The 20,338-nt window shown below is 43.0% G+C and overlaps 1 protein-coding gene across 1 annotated transcript in view; it reads left to right on the plus strand.

The window, feature by feature from the left end:
- PRPH (peripherin) overlaps positions 1-20,338 on the plus strand; it is a 50,640-nt gene that overhangs the window by 19,419 nt on the left and 10,883 nt on the right. The window contains exon 7 of the mRNA XM_077297489.1: positions 15,841-15,890. Within this exon, the coding sequence (XP_077153604.1) occupies positions 15,841-15,890 (50 nt within the window). The remainder of the gene's footprint in view (positions 1-15,840; positions 15,891-20,338) is intronic.

Genomic DNA, 20,338 nt, shown 5'->3' on the forward strand with positions numbered 1-20,338 from the left:
TCAGTGTTATGGGAAGATTAAAGGGAACCTCTCAGTAGGATGGTCCCTCCTAAAAATCCACATTTTCCTAACATGTAAATGAGCTGTTAAGATCTATGAACCGGACACTGATCTCCCTGAGAATCTGCAATCAAAGGTTAATCTAAATTAATGGGGGCGTTAGCAGTGTGAGACATGTAATGATTGACAGTCTGCTCTCCTAATCTACATGTGTCACATTGGTGATGCCGCCATTCCTATAAATTAACTCTTAAATGCAAATTCTCAGTGAGATCTATTTCCGGTCCATAGATCTTAACAAAAAAAATGTGAAGTTCTCAGGAATAAGACATCAGATCTCAGATATCAAGGTATCACTATATTTTAATGACCTACATGCCCATATAGATGGCTTAGGAGGGTTGATCCCATTGATAGATTCCCTTTGCAATGTAGCATTAGAGATAATATACACATACATATTGTACACATAGTATATATCTGTGTGAACTGTTATGCCCCTTTTTAGAATACAATATACAGAACTGTACTTTATACTTAGGGTATTTATAAGCATATTATTTAAAATATAGTAAACTAGTGCTAAAATTAAGAGTTTTCCAGGCTGAGAAAAAAAAGTCTACAATCATTCTGTGTTGCCTGCAGACTGTCGAATAGTGAGAGTGTTCAATAAGAATACTGTAATGAATCCTCTGCATTCCACATGTAAGTGGGCAGTCACCTGACCATATGTATGCAATTGCCATTGTTGTGGTCAAGTGCCGACTACACTACCCCCCCGCTTCGCTCAATGTTCTACTCAGGGAAGTGTATAAGAATCTAGATGGCATGTGACCACAAGTATGCAGATCACATGGGAATACATGGAAATCGTGACAGTGTGTGCATCGCACAATGTCATAATTCGTTATTCGGCAGTCACCTAGAGCAGTGTTCCTCAAATTCAGTTTTCAATTCCCACCAACAGGTCATGCTCTCAGGATATACTTACTGTAGTATTGCTATTGTACAGGTGATGGAGTTATCACTTGTGCATTATTGTGTAAATCCTGAGAACATAGACATAGAGTGATTGCAGACTTTTATTCTCCACAGGTTGGCCACTTTTGAAGACATTTTTTAACTTAAATACATGAGTTTGGGGATACATTTTTTTGCAATTTGGTTTTATTACAAATTTTCCACTGTTTTGCTTTTACAGGTTCTTTTTTTCACTGCACATTCAGTTTTCATGTAGTCTTTGGTCATAAATAGTGATGAGTGAGTGCTCGTTACTCGTGAATTCCGAGCATGCTCCGGTGGTCTCCGAGTATTTTGGGCAAGCTCGGAGATTATGTTTGAGTCACCGCAGCTGCATGATTTGTGGCCTGAATACATGTGGGGATTCCCTAACAAGCAGGCAACCCCCACATGTGTTCAGGCTGCTAGATCAAATCATGCAGCTGGGCGACTCAAACATAATCTCCGAGCTTGCCCAAAATGCTCGGAGAACACCCGAGCATGCTCGGAAATCTCGAGTAACAAGCACACTCGCTCATAAATCATCTGAGAGGAGCTCAGAAAAAAACGTTAGAAACCTTCCTTTTTGACTGTCAAAATGAACTGAGAGAGTCTCAGTTAAAAAGTTAGGTCACTTTCTCTTGTTAGTGTAATTTCCTCACACATTGAGTAGCACTTCTGTCCATACAATGGCGGCTGGTGTTGGAGCATGTGACCAGACTTGGCAGCCTCCACCAATTGTAAAACACCTCACATAGTTAAGCTGTTTTCTGTTGGACCTCTTACCTAATAATCCGTCAGTGCACTCATTCTGACAGGAAAGTTTGTAACTTTTTTTTAAGAAGCATCGTTTCTCCTTGTGGAGAGTGACATGTTAAGCATGTCGAGATGAGGATACTTAAAGCCGCAATGCTCCTCTGGGAAATATGCAAATTCATACCTACCAACTTTTGAAGATGGGAAAGAGGGACAAAGTTTGCGGTGCACGCGCCGCAGCAAATGTTAGGCCACACCTCTGGCCACATCCATTCATAACTGGTCACACCCATATCCACGTCCCAACCACACCCAATTAGCACTGCTGATCACACTTTCATAAAGAATAATTATAAACAAAAAAATATGGCCACACAGTGCTCCATACTGTATAATGGCCACACATGATGCTCAATACTGTATAATGGCCACTGTTATGAACCTCAGTGGCTTAGGATCACAAATCTAACCAGCTAAGTCAGAGATAATAGGACGAGCTCTGGGGATGTGGTAACTGGACTGACCGCAAACCTGATCCTAACTGCACACACTATAGGTAGCCGTGGAACGTTTCCTGAAATCCTAGACGTCTCTTCACGGCCTGAGAAACTGACTACCCCTAAAGAGAAAGTAAGACCTCACTTGCCTCAGAGAAATAACCCCAAAGATATAGGAAGCCCCCCACAAATAATAACGGTGAGTTAAGAGGAAAAGACAAACGCAGAGATGAAACAGGTTAAGCAAATGAGGCCCGCTAACACTAGATAACAGAAAATAGCAAGGGATCTGTGCGGTCAGTAAAAAAACCCTATACAAAAATATCCACGCAGAGAATGCGAGAACCCCCACACCAACTAACGATGTGGGGGGAGCAACTCAGCACCCCAGAGCTACCAGCAAGCAGAGATATCACATATTAGCAAGCTGGACAAAACTCATAATATTCTAGGAAACATATTGAACACAGATGAGCAAGAATAAGCAAACAGAACTTAGCTTCTCTTGGAGAGACTGATAACGGATGTAGACAGGAGGAATCAGAATAGCACTGAATATAACGACAACAGGCAAGGAATGAAGGACCAGGTGAATTAAATAGGAAACCTGACTAGCAGATGACGAGACAGCTGATCCCAGCCAGAAACCTGCAGAATAACAAAAAGAGCCACCAGGGGGAGCCCAAAGAGAGAACTCACACAGTACCACTCACGACCACAAGAGGGAGCCCGGAAACAGAGTTCACAACAGTACCCCCCCTTGAGGAGGGGTCACCGAACCCTCACCAGAACCCCCAGGGCGATCAGGGTGAGCCACATGGAAGGCACGAACCAAATCGGCCGCATGAACATCAGAGGCGACAACCCAGGAATTATCCAAATACTGAAGCCTCCGTCTTGAAATACGAGAATCCAAGATCTTCTCCACCACATATTCCAATTCTCCCTCAACCAGCACTGGAGCAGGAGGCTCAACAGAAGGAACCACAGGCACCGCATACCTCCGCAACAAAGACCTATGGAACACATTATGGATGGTAAACGATGCCGGGAGGTCCAAACGAAATGACACAGGGTTGAGGATTTCCAAAATTTTATAAGGACCGATAAAACGAGGTTTAAACTTAGGAGACGAAACCTTCATAGGAACATAACGAGAAGACAACCACACCAAATCCCCCACACGAAGTCGGGGACCCACACAGCGACGACGGTTAGCAAAGCGCTGAGCCTTCTCTTGTGACAACGTCAAATTGTCCACCACATGGTTCCAAATCTGCTGCAACCTATCCACCACAGAATCCACCCCAGGACAGTCAGAAGACTCAACCTGACCCGAGGAAAAACGAGGATGAAAACCAGAATTACAAAAAAAATGCGAAACCAAAGTAGCCGAACTAGCCCGGTTATTAAGGGCAAACTCGGCCAATGGCAAAAAAGTCACCCAATCATCCTGGTCAGCAGAAACAAAACATCTCAAATAAGTTTCTAAGGTCTGATTAGTTCGCTCGGTTTGGCCATTCGTCTGAGGATGGAAGGCCGACGAAAAAGATAAATCAATGCCCATCTTAGAACAAAAGGAACGCCAAAATCTGGACACAAACTGGGATCCTCTGTCAGACACAATGTTTTCAGGGATGCCGTGCAGACGAACCACATTCTGAAAAAATAGCGGAACCAAATCGGAGGAGGAAGGCAACTTAGGCAAGGGCACCAAATGGACCATTTTAGAAAAACGATCACAAACCACCCAGATGACAGACATTCTCTGAGAGACCGGAAGATCCGAAATAAAATCCATGGAAATATGCGTCCAAGGCCTCTTAGGAACCGGCAAAGGCAAAAGCAACCCACTGGCACGAGAACAGCAAGGCTTAGCCTGAGCACAAATCCCACAGGACTGCACAAAGGAACGCACATCCCGCGACAAAGAAGGCCACCAGAAAGATCTAGCCACCAAATCTCTTGTGCCAAAAATCCCAGGATGACCCGCCAACACCGAAGAATGGACCTCGGAAATAACTCTGCTGGTCCATCTATCTGGGACAAACAGTCTCTCTGATGGACAACGGTCAGGTCTATCCGCCTGAAATTCCTGTATCACCCGTCGCAAATCTGGGGAAATGGCAGACAAAATTACACCCTCTTTGAGGATACCAGCCGGCTCAGAAACTCCAGGGGAGTCAGGCACAAAACTCCTAGAAAGAGCATCAGCCTTCACGTTCTTCGAACCAGGAAGGTACGAGACCACGAAATCGAAACGTGAGAAAAACAACGACCAACGAGCCTGTCTAGGATTCAACCGCTTGGCCGACTCAAGATAAATCAAATTTTTATGATCAGTCAAGACCACCACACGATGCTTAGCTCCCTCTAGCCAGTGTCGCCACTCCTCAAATGCCCACTTCATTGCCAACAACTCCCGATTACCAACATCATAATTTCGCTCAGCCGGCAAAAATTTTCTTGAAAAGAAGGCACATGGCTTCATCACAGAGCAATCAGAGCTTCTGTGACAAAACAGCCCCTGCTCCAATTTCAGAAGCATCAACCTCGACCTGGAAGGGAAGAGAGACATCTGGCTGACATAAAACTGGAGCCGAAGAAAATCGGCGCTTCAGCTCCTGAAAGGCCTCAACGGCCGCAGGAGACCAGTTAGTCACATCAGAACCCTTCTTGGTCAAATCCGTCAAAGGTTTAACCACACCAGAAAAATTAGCAATGAAGCGACGGTAAAAATGAGCAAAACCCAAGAACTTCTGAAGACTCTTAACCGATGTAGGTTGAGTCCAATCATGAATAGCCTGGACCTTGACTGGGTCCATCTCAATAGAAGAAGGAGAAAAAATAAAGCCCAAAAAGGAAACTTTCTGGACTCCGAAGAGACATTTGGAACCCTTCACAAATAAGATATTGGCACGCAGGACCTGAAATACCATCCTGACCTGCTTCACATGGGATTCCCAATCATCTGAAAAGACCAAAATATCATCCAGATACACAATCATAAATTTATCCAGATATTCTCGGAAGATATCGTGCATGAAGGACTGAAACACAGAAGGGGCATTAGAAAGTCCAAAAGGCATCACCAAGTACTCAAAATGGCCTTCGGGCGTATTAAATGCTGTTTTCCATTCATCGCCCTGCTTTATACGCACAAGATTATACGCACCGTGAAGATCTATCTTGGTGAACCAACTAGACCCCCTAATCCGAGCAAACAGATCAGACAACAATGGTAAGGGATACTGGAATTTGACCGTGATCTTATTTAGAAGGCGATAATCTATACAGGGTCTCAACGAACCATCCTTTTTGGCCACAAAAAAGAATCCCGCACCAAGAGGGGACGAGAAGGGGCGAATATGTCCCTTCTCCAAAGACTCTTTTACATAGCTCCGCATAGCGGCATGCTCTGGTACAGACAAATTAAACAGTCGTCCCTTAGGGAACTTACTACCAGGAATCAAATTTATAGCACAATCACAATCCCTATGAGGAGGTAGGGCACTGGATTTGGGCTCATCAAATACATCCTGGTAGTCCGACAAAAACTCAGGGACTTCAGAAGGAGTAGAGGAAGCAATTGATACCAAGGGAGCATCGCCATGAATTCCCTGGCAACCCCAACTCAACACAGACATTGCTTTCCAATCCAGGACTGGATTATGAGCCTGCAACCATGGCAGACCCAACACGACAACGTCATGCAAATTATATAACACAAGAAAGCGAATCACCTCCTGATGTGCAGGAGTCATACACATGGTCACTTGAGTCCAGTATTGAGGTTTATTCTTGGCCAATGGTGTAGCATCAATTCCCTTCAATGGAATAGGGAACTGTAATGGCTCAAGGATAAAACCACAGCGCTTGGCAAATGACAAATCCATCAGATTCAGGGCAGCACCTGAATCTACAAACGCCATAACAGAGTAAGATGACAGAGAGCAAATCAAAGTAACAGACAAAATGAATTTTGGCTGTACAGTACCAATGGTGACAGATTTAGCGAAGTTTTTTGTGCGCTTAGAGCATGCTGAGATAACATGAGCTGAATCACCACAGTAAAAGCACAACCCATTCTGACGTCTATGATTTTGCCGTTCAATTCTGGTCAGAATCCTATCACATTGCATAGACTCAGGTTTCTGTTCAGAAAACACCGCCAGATGGTGCACAGGTTTGCGCTCCCGCAAACGCCGATCAATCTGAATGGCCAAAGCCATTGACTCATTCAGACTCGCAGGCATGGGGAACCCCACCATAATATTTTTAAGGGCTTCAGAAAGACCTTTTCTGAAAATTGCCACCAGGGCACACTCATTCCATTGAGTAAGCACTGACCATTTCCTAAATTTCTGACAATAGACCTCCGCTTCATCCTGACCCTGAGAGAGGGCCAGCAAAGCTTTTTCTGCCTGGTCCTCAAGATTAGGTTCCTCATAAAGCAATCCAAGCGCCAGAAAAAACGCATCCACATTAAGCAATGCAGGATCTCCTGGCGCCAGTGAGAAAGCCCAATCCTGTGGGTCGCCACGTAACAAGGAAATAATAATTTTAGCTTGCTGAGCAGGATCACCCGAGGAACGAGGTCTCAAAGAAAGGAATAACTTGCAATTATACTTAAAATTCAAAAACCTAGATCTATCACCAGAAAACAGCTCAGGAATAGGTATTTTAGGCTCTAACATAGGACTATGAATAACATAATCCTGAATGCTTTGTTCTCTTTAAGTAAGATGATCCACACTAGAAGTCAAACTCTGAATATCCATGTCTACAGCTAAATTCAGAGCCACCCAGAGATTAAGGGGAGGAGAGAAGCAGGACACACTGCAGAGCAGAAAAAAAAAAAAAATTGAACTCAGGATTTCTCTTATCCCACTTTTGCGATGCATTTAACACTTTTGGGCCTGTTGTACTGTTATGATCCTCAGTGGCTTAGGATCACAAATCTAACCAGCTAAGTCAGAGATAATAGGACGAGCTCTGGGGATGTGGTAACTGGACTGACTGCAAACCTGATCCTAACCGCACACACTATAGGTAGCCGTGGAACGTTTCCTGAAATCCTAGACGTCTCTTCACGGCCTGAGAAACTGACTACCCCTAAAGAGAAAGTAAGACCTCACTTGCCTCAGAGAATTAACCCCAAAGATATAGGAAGCACCCCACAAATAATAACGGTGAGTTAAGAGGAAAAGACAAACGTAGAGATGAAACAGATTAAGCAAATGAGGCCCGCTAACACTAGATAGCAGAAAATAGCAAGGGATCTGTGCGGTCAGTAAAAAAACCCTATACAAAAATATCCACGCAGAGAATGCGAGAACCCCCACACCAACTAACGATGTGGGGGGAGCAACTCAGCACCCCAGAGCTACCAGCAAGCAGAGATATCACATATTAGCAAGCTGGACAAAACTCATAATATTCTAGGAAACATATTGAACACAGATGAGCAAGAATAAGCAAACAGAACTTAGCTTCTCTTGGAGAGACTGATAACGGATGTAGACAGGAGGAATCAGAATAGCACTGAATACAATGACAACAGGCAAGGAATGAAGGACCAGGTGAATTAAATAGGAAACCTGACTAGCAGATGACGAGACAGCTGATCCCAGCCACAAACCTGCAGAATAACAAAAAGAGCCACCAGGGGGAGCCCAAAGAGAGAACTCACATAGTACCACTCACGACCACAGGAGGGAGCCCGGAAACAGAGTTCACAACAGGCCACACAGTGCTCCATACTGTATAATGGCCCCACATGATGCTCCATACTGTATAATGACCACACATGATGCTCCATACTGTATAATGGCCCCTGTCATGGTTCCCAATGGCAAGAGAACATAGCCCAGCATATATGAGAACTAGCTCTTGGAAGATGGAAACTATACTGACCATGAACTAAACCTGCCGCACAACTAGAAGTGGCCGGGTAGCATGCCTACGTTTTTTTATCCCTAGATGCCCAGCGCCAGCCGGAGAACTACCTAATCCTAGCAGAGGAAAAGACAGTCCTGGCTCACCTCTAGAGAAATTTTCCCAAAAGGCAGACAGAGGCCCCCACATATATTGGCGGTGATTTTAGATGAAATGACAAACGTAGTATGAAAATAGGTTTAGCAAAAATCGAGGTCCGCTTACTAGATAGCAAGAAGACAGAAAGGGCACTTTCATGGTCAGCAGAAAACCCTATCAAAACACCATCCAGAAATTACTTTAAGACTCTAGCATTAACTCATAACACCAGAGTGGCAATTTCCGCTCACAAGAGCTTTCCAGACACAGTAACGAAACAGCAGCTGTGAACAGGAACAAAATGCAAAAACACACAAGGACAAAAGTCCAACTTAGCTGGGAGTTGTCTAGTAGCAGGAACATGCACAGAAAGGCTTCTGATTACATTGTTGACCGGCATGAAACTGACAGAGGAGCAAGGTTATATAGCGACTCCCACATCCTGATAGGAGCAGGTAAACAGAGGGGATGATGCACACAAGTACAATTCCACAAGTGGCCACCGGGGGAGCCCAGAATCCAATTTCACAACAGGCCCCACAATGCTCCATGCTGTATAATGGCTCCACACGATGCTCCATACTGTATAATGACCACACATGATGCTCCCTACTGTATATTGGCCGCACATGATGCTCCATACTGTATAATGGCCACACATGGTGCTCCATACTGTATAATGGCCATACATGATTCTCCATACTGTATAATGACCACACATGATGCTCCATACTGTATAATGACCACACATGATGCTCCATACTGTATATTGGCTGCACATGATGCTCCATACTGTATAATGACCGCACATGATGCTCCATACTGTATAATAATAATAATAATAATTTTTATTTATATAGTGCCAACATATTCCGCAGCACTTTACAATTAAGCGGGGACATGTACAAACAATAAATTCGGTACGACTTAAGACAATTTAAACAGTGACATTAGGGGTGAGTTCCCTGCTCGCAAGCTTACAATCTACAAGGAAATGGGGGGACACGATAGGTGAAAAGTGCTTGTTATTTCAGGTCTGGCAATTATAATAAATAGGGATTTTCATACAAAGCTGCATGATCCGGTCATCAGCCCGTGTGTTTAAGTCAAGTAACAAGTGCAGTTATGTGTATGGAGGGTGTGGAGACAGATGAATAGTAGGGTGCAGATTCAGAGTAATATTTGGAAGGAGGGAACAGGGCAAAGTTAGTTTACTGAGTGGTTGATGTGGTAGGCTTGTTTGAAGAGATGGGTTTTCAAAGCGCGCTTGAATAGGTCGGGGCTAGGTATCAGTCTGATCAGTAGTGACTGCACATGATGCTCCATACTGTATATTGGCCGCACATGATACTTCGTACCGTATAATGGCCACACATGATTCTCCATACTGTATAATGACCACACATGATGGTCCATACTGTATATTGGCCGCACATGATGCTCCATACTGCATAATGGCCACACATGGTGCTCCATACTGTATAATGGCCACACATGATTCTCCATACTGTATAATGACCACACATGATGCTCCATACTGTATAATGACCACACATGATGCTCCATACTGTATATTGGCAGCACATGATGCTCCATACTGTATAATGATCGCACATGATGCTCCATACTGTATAATGATCGCACATGATGCTCCATACTGTATATTGGCTGTACATGATGCTCCATACTGTATAATGACCGCACATGATGCTCCATACTGTATATTGGCTGCACATGATGCTCCATACCGTATAATGGCAACACATGATGCTCCATACTGTATAATGGCCCCACATAATGCTCCATACTGTATAATTACCGCACATGGTGCTCCATACTGTATAATGGCCACACATGATGCTCCATACTGTATAGTGACCACACATGATGCTCCATACTGTATAATGACCACACATGATGCTCCATACTGTATAATGACCGCACATGATGCTCCATACTTTATAATGACCGCACATGATGCTCCATACTGTATATTGGCCGCACATGATGCTCCATACTGCATAATGACCGCACATGATGATCCATACTGTATAATGACTGCACATGATGCTCCATACTGTATAATGACCGCACATGATGCTCCATACTGTATATTGGCTGCACATGATGCTCCATACTGTATAATGACCGCAAATGATGCTCCATACTGTATACTGGCTACACATGATGCTCCATACTGTATAATGGCCACACATGATGCTCCATACTGTATAATGGCCACACATGATTCTCCATACTGTATAATGACCACACATGATGCTCCATACTGTATAATGGCCCCACATGATGCTCCATACTGTATAATGACCACACATGATGCTCCATACTGTATAATGACTGCACATGATGCTCCATACTGTATAATGACCACACATGATGCTTTATACTGTATAATGGCTCCACATGATGCTCCATACTGTATAATGACCACACATGATGCTCCATACTGTATATTGGCCGCACATGATACTTCGTACCGTATAATGGCCACACATGATTCTCCATACTGTATAATGACCACACATGATGGTCCATACTGTATATTGGCCGCACATGATGCTCCATACTGCATAATGGCCACACATGGTGCTCCATACTGTATAATGGCCACACATGATTCTCCATACTGTATAATGACCACACATGATGCTCCATACTGTATAATGACCACACATGATGCTCCATACTGTATAATGGCCCCACATGATGCTCCATACTGTATAATGACCACACATGATGCTCCATACTGTATAATGACTGCACATGATGCTCCATACTGTATAATGACCACACATGATGCTTTATACTGTATAATGGCTCCACATGATGCTCCATACTGTATAATGACCACACATGATGCTCCCTACTGTATATTGGCCGCACATGATTGTTGTGAATTCTGTTGTGGGTTCTGCTCTTGGGCTCCCTCCGGTGGTTATAAGTGGTAGTGCTGCTGTTTGTCCTTCACAGCAGTCATCAGGTGCTTCCACTTTGGACGGGGCTATTTAGTCTGGCTTCACCCTTTAGTGAGTGCCAGTTGTCCATTGTTTTCTTTAGGATTCACATCTCTGCTTGGTTTCTCCTGCTGGATTGTCCAAATCATCAAAGATAAGTCCTGGCTTTGTTTTTGCAGTCCACATGCGGTGGACTTTATAGTTCAGTGAATTGCTATGTTTTTCTTGTCCAGCTTTGTCTGTGTAAGGATTTATTCAGCCAAGCTGGAAGCTCTGGAGTCGCAGAGTTACCCTCCATGCCTTTAGTTAGGTGTGGAGATTTTTGTATTCTCTGTGGTGGATTTTTGTAGTATTTTAATACTGACCGCACAGTACTCTGTCCTGTCTTTTCTTTCTAGGTAGCGTGGCCTCCTTTGCTAAATTCTGTTTTCAGTCTGCGTTTGTAATTTCCCTCTCCTCTCACAGTCAATATTTGTGGGGGGCTGTCTTTCCTTTGGGGTTTTTCTCTGAGGCAAGATAGTTTTCCTGTATCTTTCTTTAGGGGTAATTAGTCCTCCGGCTGTGACGAGGTGTCGAGGGAGTGACAGGAACATCCCACGGCTACTTATAGTTGCGATGTTAAGTTCAGGGTCTGCGGTCAGTATAGAGGCCACCTACTCCAGAGCTCGTCCATGCTGCTCCTAGGCCACCAGATCATAACGCATGATGCTCCATACTGTATAATGGCCACACATGGTGCTCCATACTGTATAATGGCCACACATGATTCTTCATACTGTATAATGACCACACATAATGCTCCATACTGTATATTGGCTGCACATGATGCTCCATACTGTATAATGACCGCACATGATGCTCCATACTGTATAATAATAATAATAATTTTTATTTATATAGTGCCAACATATTCCGCAGCACTTTACAATTAAGCGGGGACATGTACAAACAATAAATTCGGTACGACTTAAGACAATTTAAACAGTGACATTAGGGGTGAGTTCCCTGCTCGCAAGCTTACAATCTACAAGGAAATGGGGGGACACAATAGGTGAAAAGTGCTTGTTATTTCAGGTCTGGCAATTATAATAAATAGGGATTTTCATACAAAGCTGCATGATCCGGTCATCAGCCCGTGTGTTTAAGTGCAATAGTCAAGTAACAAGTGCAGTTATGTGTATGGAGGGTGTGGAGACAGATGAATAGTAGGGTGCAGATTCAGAGTAATATTTGGAAGGAGGGAACAGGGCAAAGTTAGTTTACTGAGTGGTTGATGTGGTAGGCTTGTTTGAAGAGATGGGTTTTCAAAGCGCGCTTGAATAGGTCGGGACTAGGTATCAGTCTGATCAGTAGTGACTGCACATGATGCTCCATACTGTATATTGGTCGCACATGATAGTTCGTACCGTATAATGGCCACACATGATTCTCCATACTGTATAATGACCACACATGATGGTCCATACTGTATATTGGCCGCACATGATGCTCCATACTGTATAATAGCAACACATGATGCTCCATACAGTATAATGACCACACATGATGCTCCATACTGTATAATGGGCCCACATGAAGCTCCATACTGTATAATGACCGCACTTGGTGCTCCATACTGTATAATGGCCACACATGATGTTCCATACTGTATAATGACTGCACATGATGCTCCATACTGTGTAATGACTGCACATGATGCTCCATACTGTATAATGACCGCACATGATGCTCCATACTGTATATTGGCTGCACATGATGCTTCATACTGTATAATGACCGCAAATGATGCTCCATACTGTATAATGACTGCACATGATGCTCCATACTGTATAATGACCGCACATGATGCTCCATACTGTATATTGGCTGCACATGATGCTCCATACTGTAGATTGGCCGCACATGATACTTCGTACCATATAATGGCCACATAGAGCTACTCCTACACCCAGGGCTGCGCTCCGTACACTTTGCACATGCGGCTCCGCTCTGTACACACGGCTCCACTCCATACACCTCATACACACACAATTCCGCTCTGTACACCTCGTACACATTTAGCTCCGCTCCATACACCTCATACACACACAGCTCCGCTCCATACACCTCATACACAGACATGGCTCTGCTACATCCACACTGTACACCTCCTGACCCCACACAAGGCAGCTTACTTACCTCATCCAGCAGCACCATGGCAAGTTGGCAACCAGCACAGCCGAGTCCTGCAATCCACGGAGGTCCCGATCATGTGACCCCTGACTTCTCCCCTCCTGTGACCTCATGACAGGTCCTGTGCGAACAGAGCAGCCAATATGTGGTGTAAGGCTCTGCGGGTGCAGGGATGACCGGCTGATACATTGCACACCTCCCAACCAGTTCGGGACATACTTGTCCCGGCCGTGACAGCGGGGGAGACTGTCAAAATCGGGACAGTCCCGCTGGATCCGGGACGGTTGGGAGGTATGCAAATTGTCTCTTCAGACAACTTAACTTTTTTTAAAAATTTTTCTTTTTATGATCTCCTCTTAGTTGATTTATGACCACATACCACAATAAAGTTGAATGTGCAGAGAAACAAAAAGCCTGCAAAAGCAAAATGGTGCAAAATTTGTAATGAAATATATTTCCCATCCGTGTTAAATCAACCTGTAAAGGCAAGTTTTCATTATTATGTAGTAGTAGTAGTATCAATTGTAGTAGCTGATATTTTTAATATTGAAGTACTGTAGATTTGAAAAAGTCATATGACATTTATCTATGAGATGATTATACAATAATAGTCTTATATTATACATAGAATAACATAAGGCCACATTCACACAACATTTAGTATTTGGTCAGGATTTTACCTCAGTATTTGTAAGCCAAAACCAGGAATGGGTGATAAATACAGAAGCGGTGATTTGTTTCTCTGATTGTTCCACTCCTGGTTTTGGCTTACAAATACTGAAGTAAAATACTGACCAAATACTGAATGTGTGAACTTGGCCCCATACAAAGGATATGTACCATATTTATTAAATGCGTAAAAAACAGCTGCACGTGAACATACCAGCCATGTTTAAGGCTAAGTGCACAGAGTTTTTTTGAGGTGGTCATGAACGATGAGTTTTCTTCAACAAACGCTTTCACTTTGGTGTGGTGACACACGTTGTTTTTTTCAGGCGGATTCCACCTGATGTCCGCCTGGTAAAAGTGCCCCATAAAATGTCCATAATTCACAGCAATGTCAAACTATGTTGCTGTGCCCATGCTCTGTCAAATGTCCTGCTTAACTGCTTCAGGGTTTCAGAGACTAGGATGCCTCCTAGTGGAAGTTGTCTGCTGTCTACACTTGACAGTATAGAGCAAGAGAGCAAATTGAAAGGAATAAGTCCAGCACTGTAAGTCCATAAAATCCGTTTTCTTTTAATCCATAGCTTCAAATAACATTAAAACAATTAAGTCATAGTCCAGACATTAAAATCATACGCGTTTCAACGCAAAAATGTGCATCTTAATCATTGACTTAATTGTTTTAATGTTATTTGAAGCTATGGATTAAAAGAAAATGGATTTTATGGACTTACAGCGCTGCACTTATTCCTTTCAATTTCTGAAAAACTTGCTGCACAGCAGGATCCGCGCGCTCTAGGAGATGGTGAGCAGACACTAAACTTTTTTGTATATTTCAAAAGAGCAAATGACGCAAAAACGACAACAAAGCCGCCGATGAGGTGGTTCAGGAAAACAAGCATCAGCATTTTCCTGAAGCAGCTTTGCCTAGGAAAACCTGATGCATATGCCAGTGCCCAGAAGGTGCCGTGTACACATAGCCATGGAGAGTTTTTGGAGGAGGTTTCCTTTCCCTTATAGTGGTCTTGAATACTTTTTGAAGTGTTTTTGTATCCTTTTTTGAGTGGACATTTGTTTAGTATGGGGCAGATTTTATCAATAGTCACTTTCTCACCAGGTATTTTTCAAAATGTGCAGCAGAACAAAATGCTATAATGACTGAACTTATAAACTTTTTTCTCCAATAGAAATTAATAATAATAATAATAATAATAATAATCTTTGAAGTATTTTGAAGCAATTTTTCAGACCTTTTTTTTGAGCAGATCTGCTCCAGAAAACTTCTCAAAAAACTTTGTGTGCACATACCCTAAGGTCATACTCTAAACCAGTGTTTCACAAACTCCAGTCCTCCCGGACCCCAACAGGTCATGTTTTCAGGATTTCCTTAGTATTGCACAGGTGATGGAAGTATCAGGAGTTCTCCCACTTGTGCAGCACTATGGAAATCCTGAAAACATGACCTGTTGGGAGCCGTGAGGACTGGAGTTTGGGAAATACTGCTCTAAACTGACTAAACAGGCAACTAACAAAGTCTTTTAGTAAGCTGAAATAAATGGCTGCACATGAAAATGGGCATGTAGACAAGTGGACAAATACATCCGGAGCCAGATGGTTATATATTATTGTTATTCTAAGACGATCCATGTCAATGCAATCATCCTATAAAAGATTTGTACATTATATGAATTTTTTTAGGAAATGTTATTTTTCACTCAACCTTTGTTTTTTTTTTTTAGGATTGTTGTACCGATTCATTCCATGACGTCTCTCAGTATTAAAAACCCAGGTAGGTGATTCTCCTTCATAGTCCATTAATACTGTTTTTTAATCTTGTTGACCTCGGCTGTTAAACATTTGCTGATGAACCACATGCAAGCTAATAAAGCGTTAGATTGGTCGATCACCTTTCCATCGGTAATACCATTGTTCTGTGTGCATATAATATTATGTCCTATTTACACAGGATAATGTGCAGCCGACAACAATGATTTTTAAGCTGGCTAAAAAAACATCACTTGCCACGAACGAGCGTTCTGCCAGCCAGTTTCAACAAACTGATAGTTCGGAACAAGTGTTTCTAAGAATACTCATTCCCCAGTTATTGACCTTTTATTATTATTATTTATTATTATAGCGCCATTTAATCCATGGCGCTTTACATGTGAGGAGAGGTATTCAGAATAAAATACTATCGATATAGCTATTATCTATCCATAGATATATCTATCTATCGATATATCTATAGATAGAAAGATATATCTATGGATAGCTAGATATATATATCGATAGATAAATAGATAGGATAGATACGATAGATATGGGATAGATACGATAGATCAGATAGATCGATAGATAATACCAAGCCCTTTGTTTAGTAATAAACATAATAAAATGGTACATAAAGAGTTAGGCTGGGATCACACATGGGGGAAACTCGGACGAGTCTTGCATCTTAATACCCGGCACTGCTGCCAGCACTCGGGAGCAGAGCGTGCGGCTGCATGTGTTTCTATGCAGCCGCACGCGGCGCTCCCGAGTGACTGCGGCAGTGCCGGGTATTAAGATGTGAGACTCGTCCGAGTTTCTCGTATGTGTGACCCTGGCCTTATGTAAAGACACACACACACACGAAATCTGCATTAGGCCGGGGTCACACTTGCAAGAAACTCGCATGACGCTCGCACCTCAATACCCGGCACTGCATCCGGCACTCGGGACCAGAGTGTGCGGCTGCATATATTTGTATGCAGCTGAACGCTCCGGTCCCGAGTGCCGGTGACAGTGTCGGGTATTGAGGTGCGAGTTCCTCGCAAGTGTAACCCCGGCCTTAAATACAATATCTGTTTAATTTAAAAAAAAATGGAAAAAAAATTGCGTGGGCTCCCGCGCAATTTTCAAGTCCAGAGTGGGAAAGCCAGTAACTGGGGGACGATGTTTGTAGCGTAGGAAGGGGTTAATAACCATGGAGCTTACAAGGCTATGAATATCAGCCTGCAGCTGTATACTTAGCCTTTACTGGCTATTAAAATAGGGGGACCCCCAAAAAAATTTATAGCCAGAAAGGCTATGCAGACAGCTGCGGGCTGATATTCATAGCCTAGAGAGGGGCCATGGATATTGGCCACCCCTGGCTACAAATACCAATTCCCAGCCGCCCCAGAAATGGCGCATCTGTAAGATGCGCCAATTCTGGCACATAGCCTCTCTCTTCCCACTGCCCTGTAGCAGTGGCATATGGGGTAATAAGGTGTTAATGTCACCTTTGTGATATTAAGCCGGCTTAGTAATGGAGAGGTGTCAATAACATACCTACCATTACTAATTTTATAGTTGGTAAAGGGTTAATAAAACACGCACACATTCAGAATAAAGTATTTTAATGAAATAAAACACCACACAGTTTTGCCATCTTTATTGTACGCTCATTCCTGCGACGCCATCGTTCTCCTGGAAAAAAATAAAAAATAATAAACCAACAGTATACTCCCTGTTCCGATGCACTCCATTTAATAACGAGTGTTCCACGACGAGTCCAGCACTGCTACATCTGGATGCCTGACATCCAGACATAGCAGAGCTTGTAGATGACTGCCGGAGATAACTCTCCAGTGATCACCTACACAGCATTGTTCTCACAATCAGGTGATCAGCTGATTGTGAGAACTAGCCTAGTGACCGGAGATAACCCCCGGTCACGTGCACAGCAGTTATCGCAGTAAGCTAAGTTATCGCAAGAACTGCAGTGGATGCAGACTTCCGGCGGTCTGACAGGTAAGAGATTATTTAAATTTGTAGACATGAGTAGTAAGCTGCGTTTACGCAGTTACTATGTACAGGTCCTTCTCAAAAAATTAGCATATAGTGTTAAATTTCATTATTTACCATAATGTAATGATTACAATTAAACTTTCATATATTATAGATTCATTATCCACCAACTGAAATTTGTCAGGTCTTTTATTGTTTTAATACTGATGATTTTGGCATACAACTCCTGATAACCCAAAAAACCTGTCTCAATAAATTAGCATATTTCACCCGTCCAATCAAATAAAAGTGTTTTTTAATACCAAACAAAAAAACCATCAAATAATAATGTTCAGTTATGCACTCAATACTTGGTCGGGAATCCTTTGGCAGAAATGACTGCTTCAATGCGGCGTGGCATGGAGGCAATCAGCCTGTGACACTGCTGAGATGTTATGGAGGCCCAGGATGCTTCAATAGCGGCCTTAAGCTCATCCAGAGTGTTGGGTCTTGCGTCTCTCAACTTTCTCTTCACAATATCCCACAGATTCTCTATGGGGTTCAGGTCAGGAGAGTTGGCAGGCCAATTGAGCACAGTAATACCATGGTCAGTAAACCATTTACCAGTGGTTTTGGCACTGTGAGCAGGTGCCAGGTCGTGCTGAAAAATGAAATCTTCATCTCCATAAAGCATTTCAGCCGATGGAAGCATGAAGTGCTCCAAAATCTCCTGATAGCTAGCTGCATTGACCCTGCCCTTGATGAAACACAGTGGACCAACACCAGCAGCTGACATGGCACCCCACACCATCACTGACTGTGGGTATTTGACACTGGACTTCAGGCATTTTGGCATTTCCTTCTCCCCAGTCTTCCTCCAGACTCTGGCACCTTGATTTCCGAATGACATGCAAAATTTGTAATCTGTAGCCCAGGTCAGGCGCTTCTGCCGCTGTTTATGGTCCAAAAGTGGCTTTACCTGGGGAATGCGGCACCTGTAGCCCATTTCCTGCACACGCCTGTGCACGGTGGCTCTGGATGTTTCCACACCAGACTCAGTCCACTGCTTCCTCAGGTTCCCCAAGGTCTGGAATCGGTCCTTCTCCACAATCTTCCTCAAGGTCCGGTCACCTCTTCTCGTTGTACAGCGTTTTCTGCCACATTTTTGCCTTCCAACAGACTTACCATTGAGGTGCCTTGATACAGCACTCTGGGAACAGCCTATTTGTTGAGAAATTTCTTTCTGGGTCTTACCCTCTTGCTTGAGGGTGTCAATGATGGCCTTCTTGACATCTGTCAGGTCGCTAGTCTTACCCATGATGGGGGTTTTGAGTAATGAACCAGGCAGGGAGTTTTTAAAAGCCTCAGGTATCTTTTGCATGTGTTTAGAATTAATTAGTTGATTCAGAAGATTAGGGTAATAGGTCATTTAGAGAACCTTTTCTTGACATGCTAATTTATTGAGACAGGTTTTTTGGGTTATCAGGAGTTGTATGCCAAAATCATCAGTATTAAAACAATAAAAGACCTGACAAATTTCAGTTGGTGGATAATGAATCTATAATATATGAAAGTTTAATTGTAATCATTACATTATGGTAAATAATGAAATTTAACACTATATGCTAATTTTTTGAGAAGGACCTGTATGTGACTAATCATTAAATGCGCTTTTATCGCATCTAATGATAGTCTATGGGAAATTTACGGTACAGCGATGTAAACAGACATGCTGCTTTCTGCGTCTTTTAACGCATAGTGGAGACGGGATTTCAGGAAATCCCCTCCACTTTGCTGTAACATCTGGACGCTGCGTGTTTGATGCTGCGGCTCTACGTAACGTCAAACATGCAGTGATTCCTGACCGTGGAAACATACCCTTATAATCACCTCCGGTGTCAGCACTGTTCCAGAACTGGCATTCAGAGGGCTCACCTGAGGATGTTAAGTCACACAAGCCCTGCATCCAATCAGTGTCAGCTTCATTGTCCCCGCATTCGGGCGAATGGAACTTCAAGAGGTGTGCTGTGGCTGCTCTTTGACTTCCTCTCGATGCCTGCATATTCTCTTTTGCTTCCTCACTTTCCCAGGAGCTGTGATATATCCAACTGTTTCTGTACAGTCAGACACAGCTTTTTCACAGTACACAGCAGGAGCACATGTAAAAGATTATTTGGGGAATGGAACATTTTTTTAACACATCCAATTATGGAACTTATTTTTATTCTAAGATCTATTGATTAATATGTAATTAATATGTGCTCGTTGGAAAACCCCTTTAACCCCTTCACCCCGAAGCCTGTTTTCACCTTCCTGACTAGGCCAAAGTTTACAATTCTGACCAGTGTCACTTTAACGATGGAAAGCTTTAACGTATCCCAGTGAATCCGAGAATGTTTTTTCCGAGACATATTCTACTTTATGTTAGTGGTAAATTTAGGTCGAAATTTTTGTATTTGTGAAAATATCGGAATTTGGTTGAAAATT

The sequence above is a fragment of the Ranitomeya variabilis genome, chromosome 3, assembly GCF_051348905.1.
Source record: "Ranitomeya variabilis isolate aRanVar5 chromosome 3, aRanVar5.hap1, whole genome shotgun sequence".
Classification (NCBI taxonomy): Eukaryota; Metazoa; Chordata; class Amphibia; order Anura; family Dendrobatidae; genus Ranitomeya; species Ranitomeya variabilis.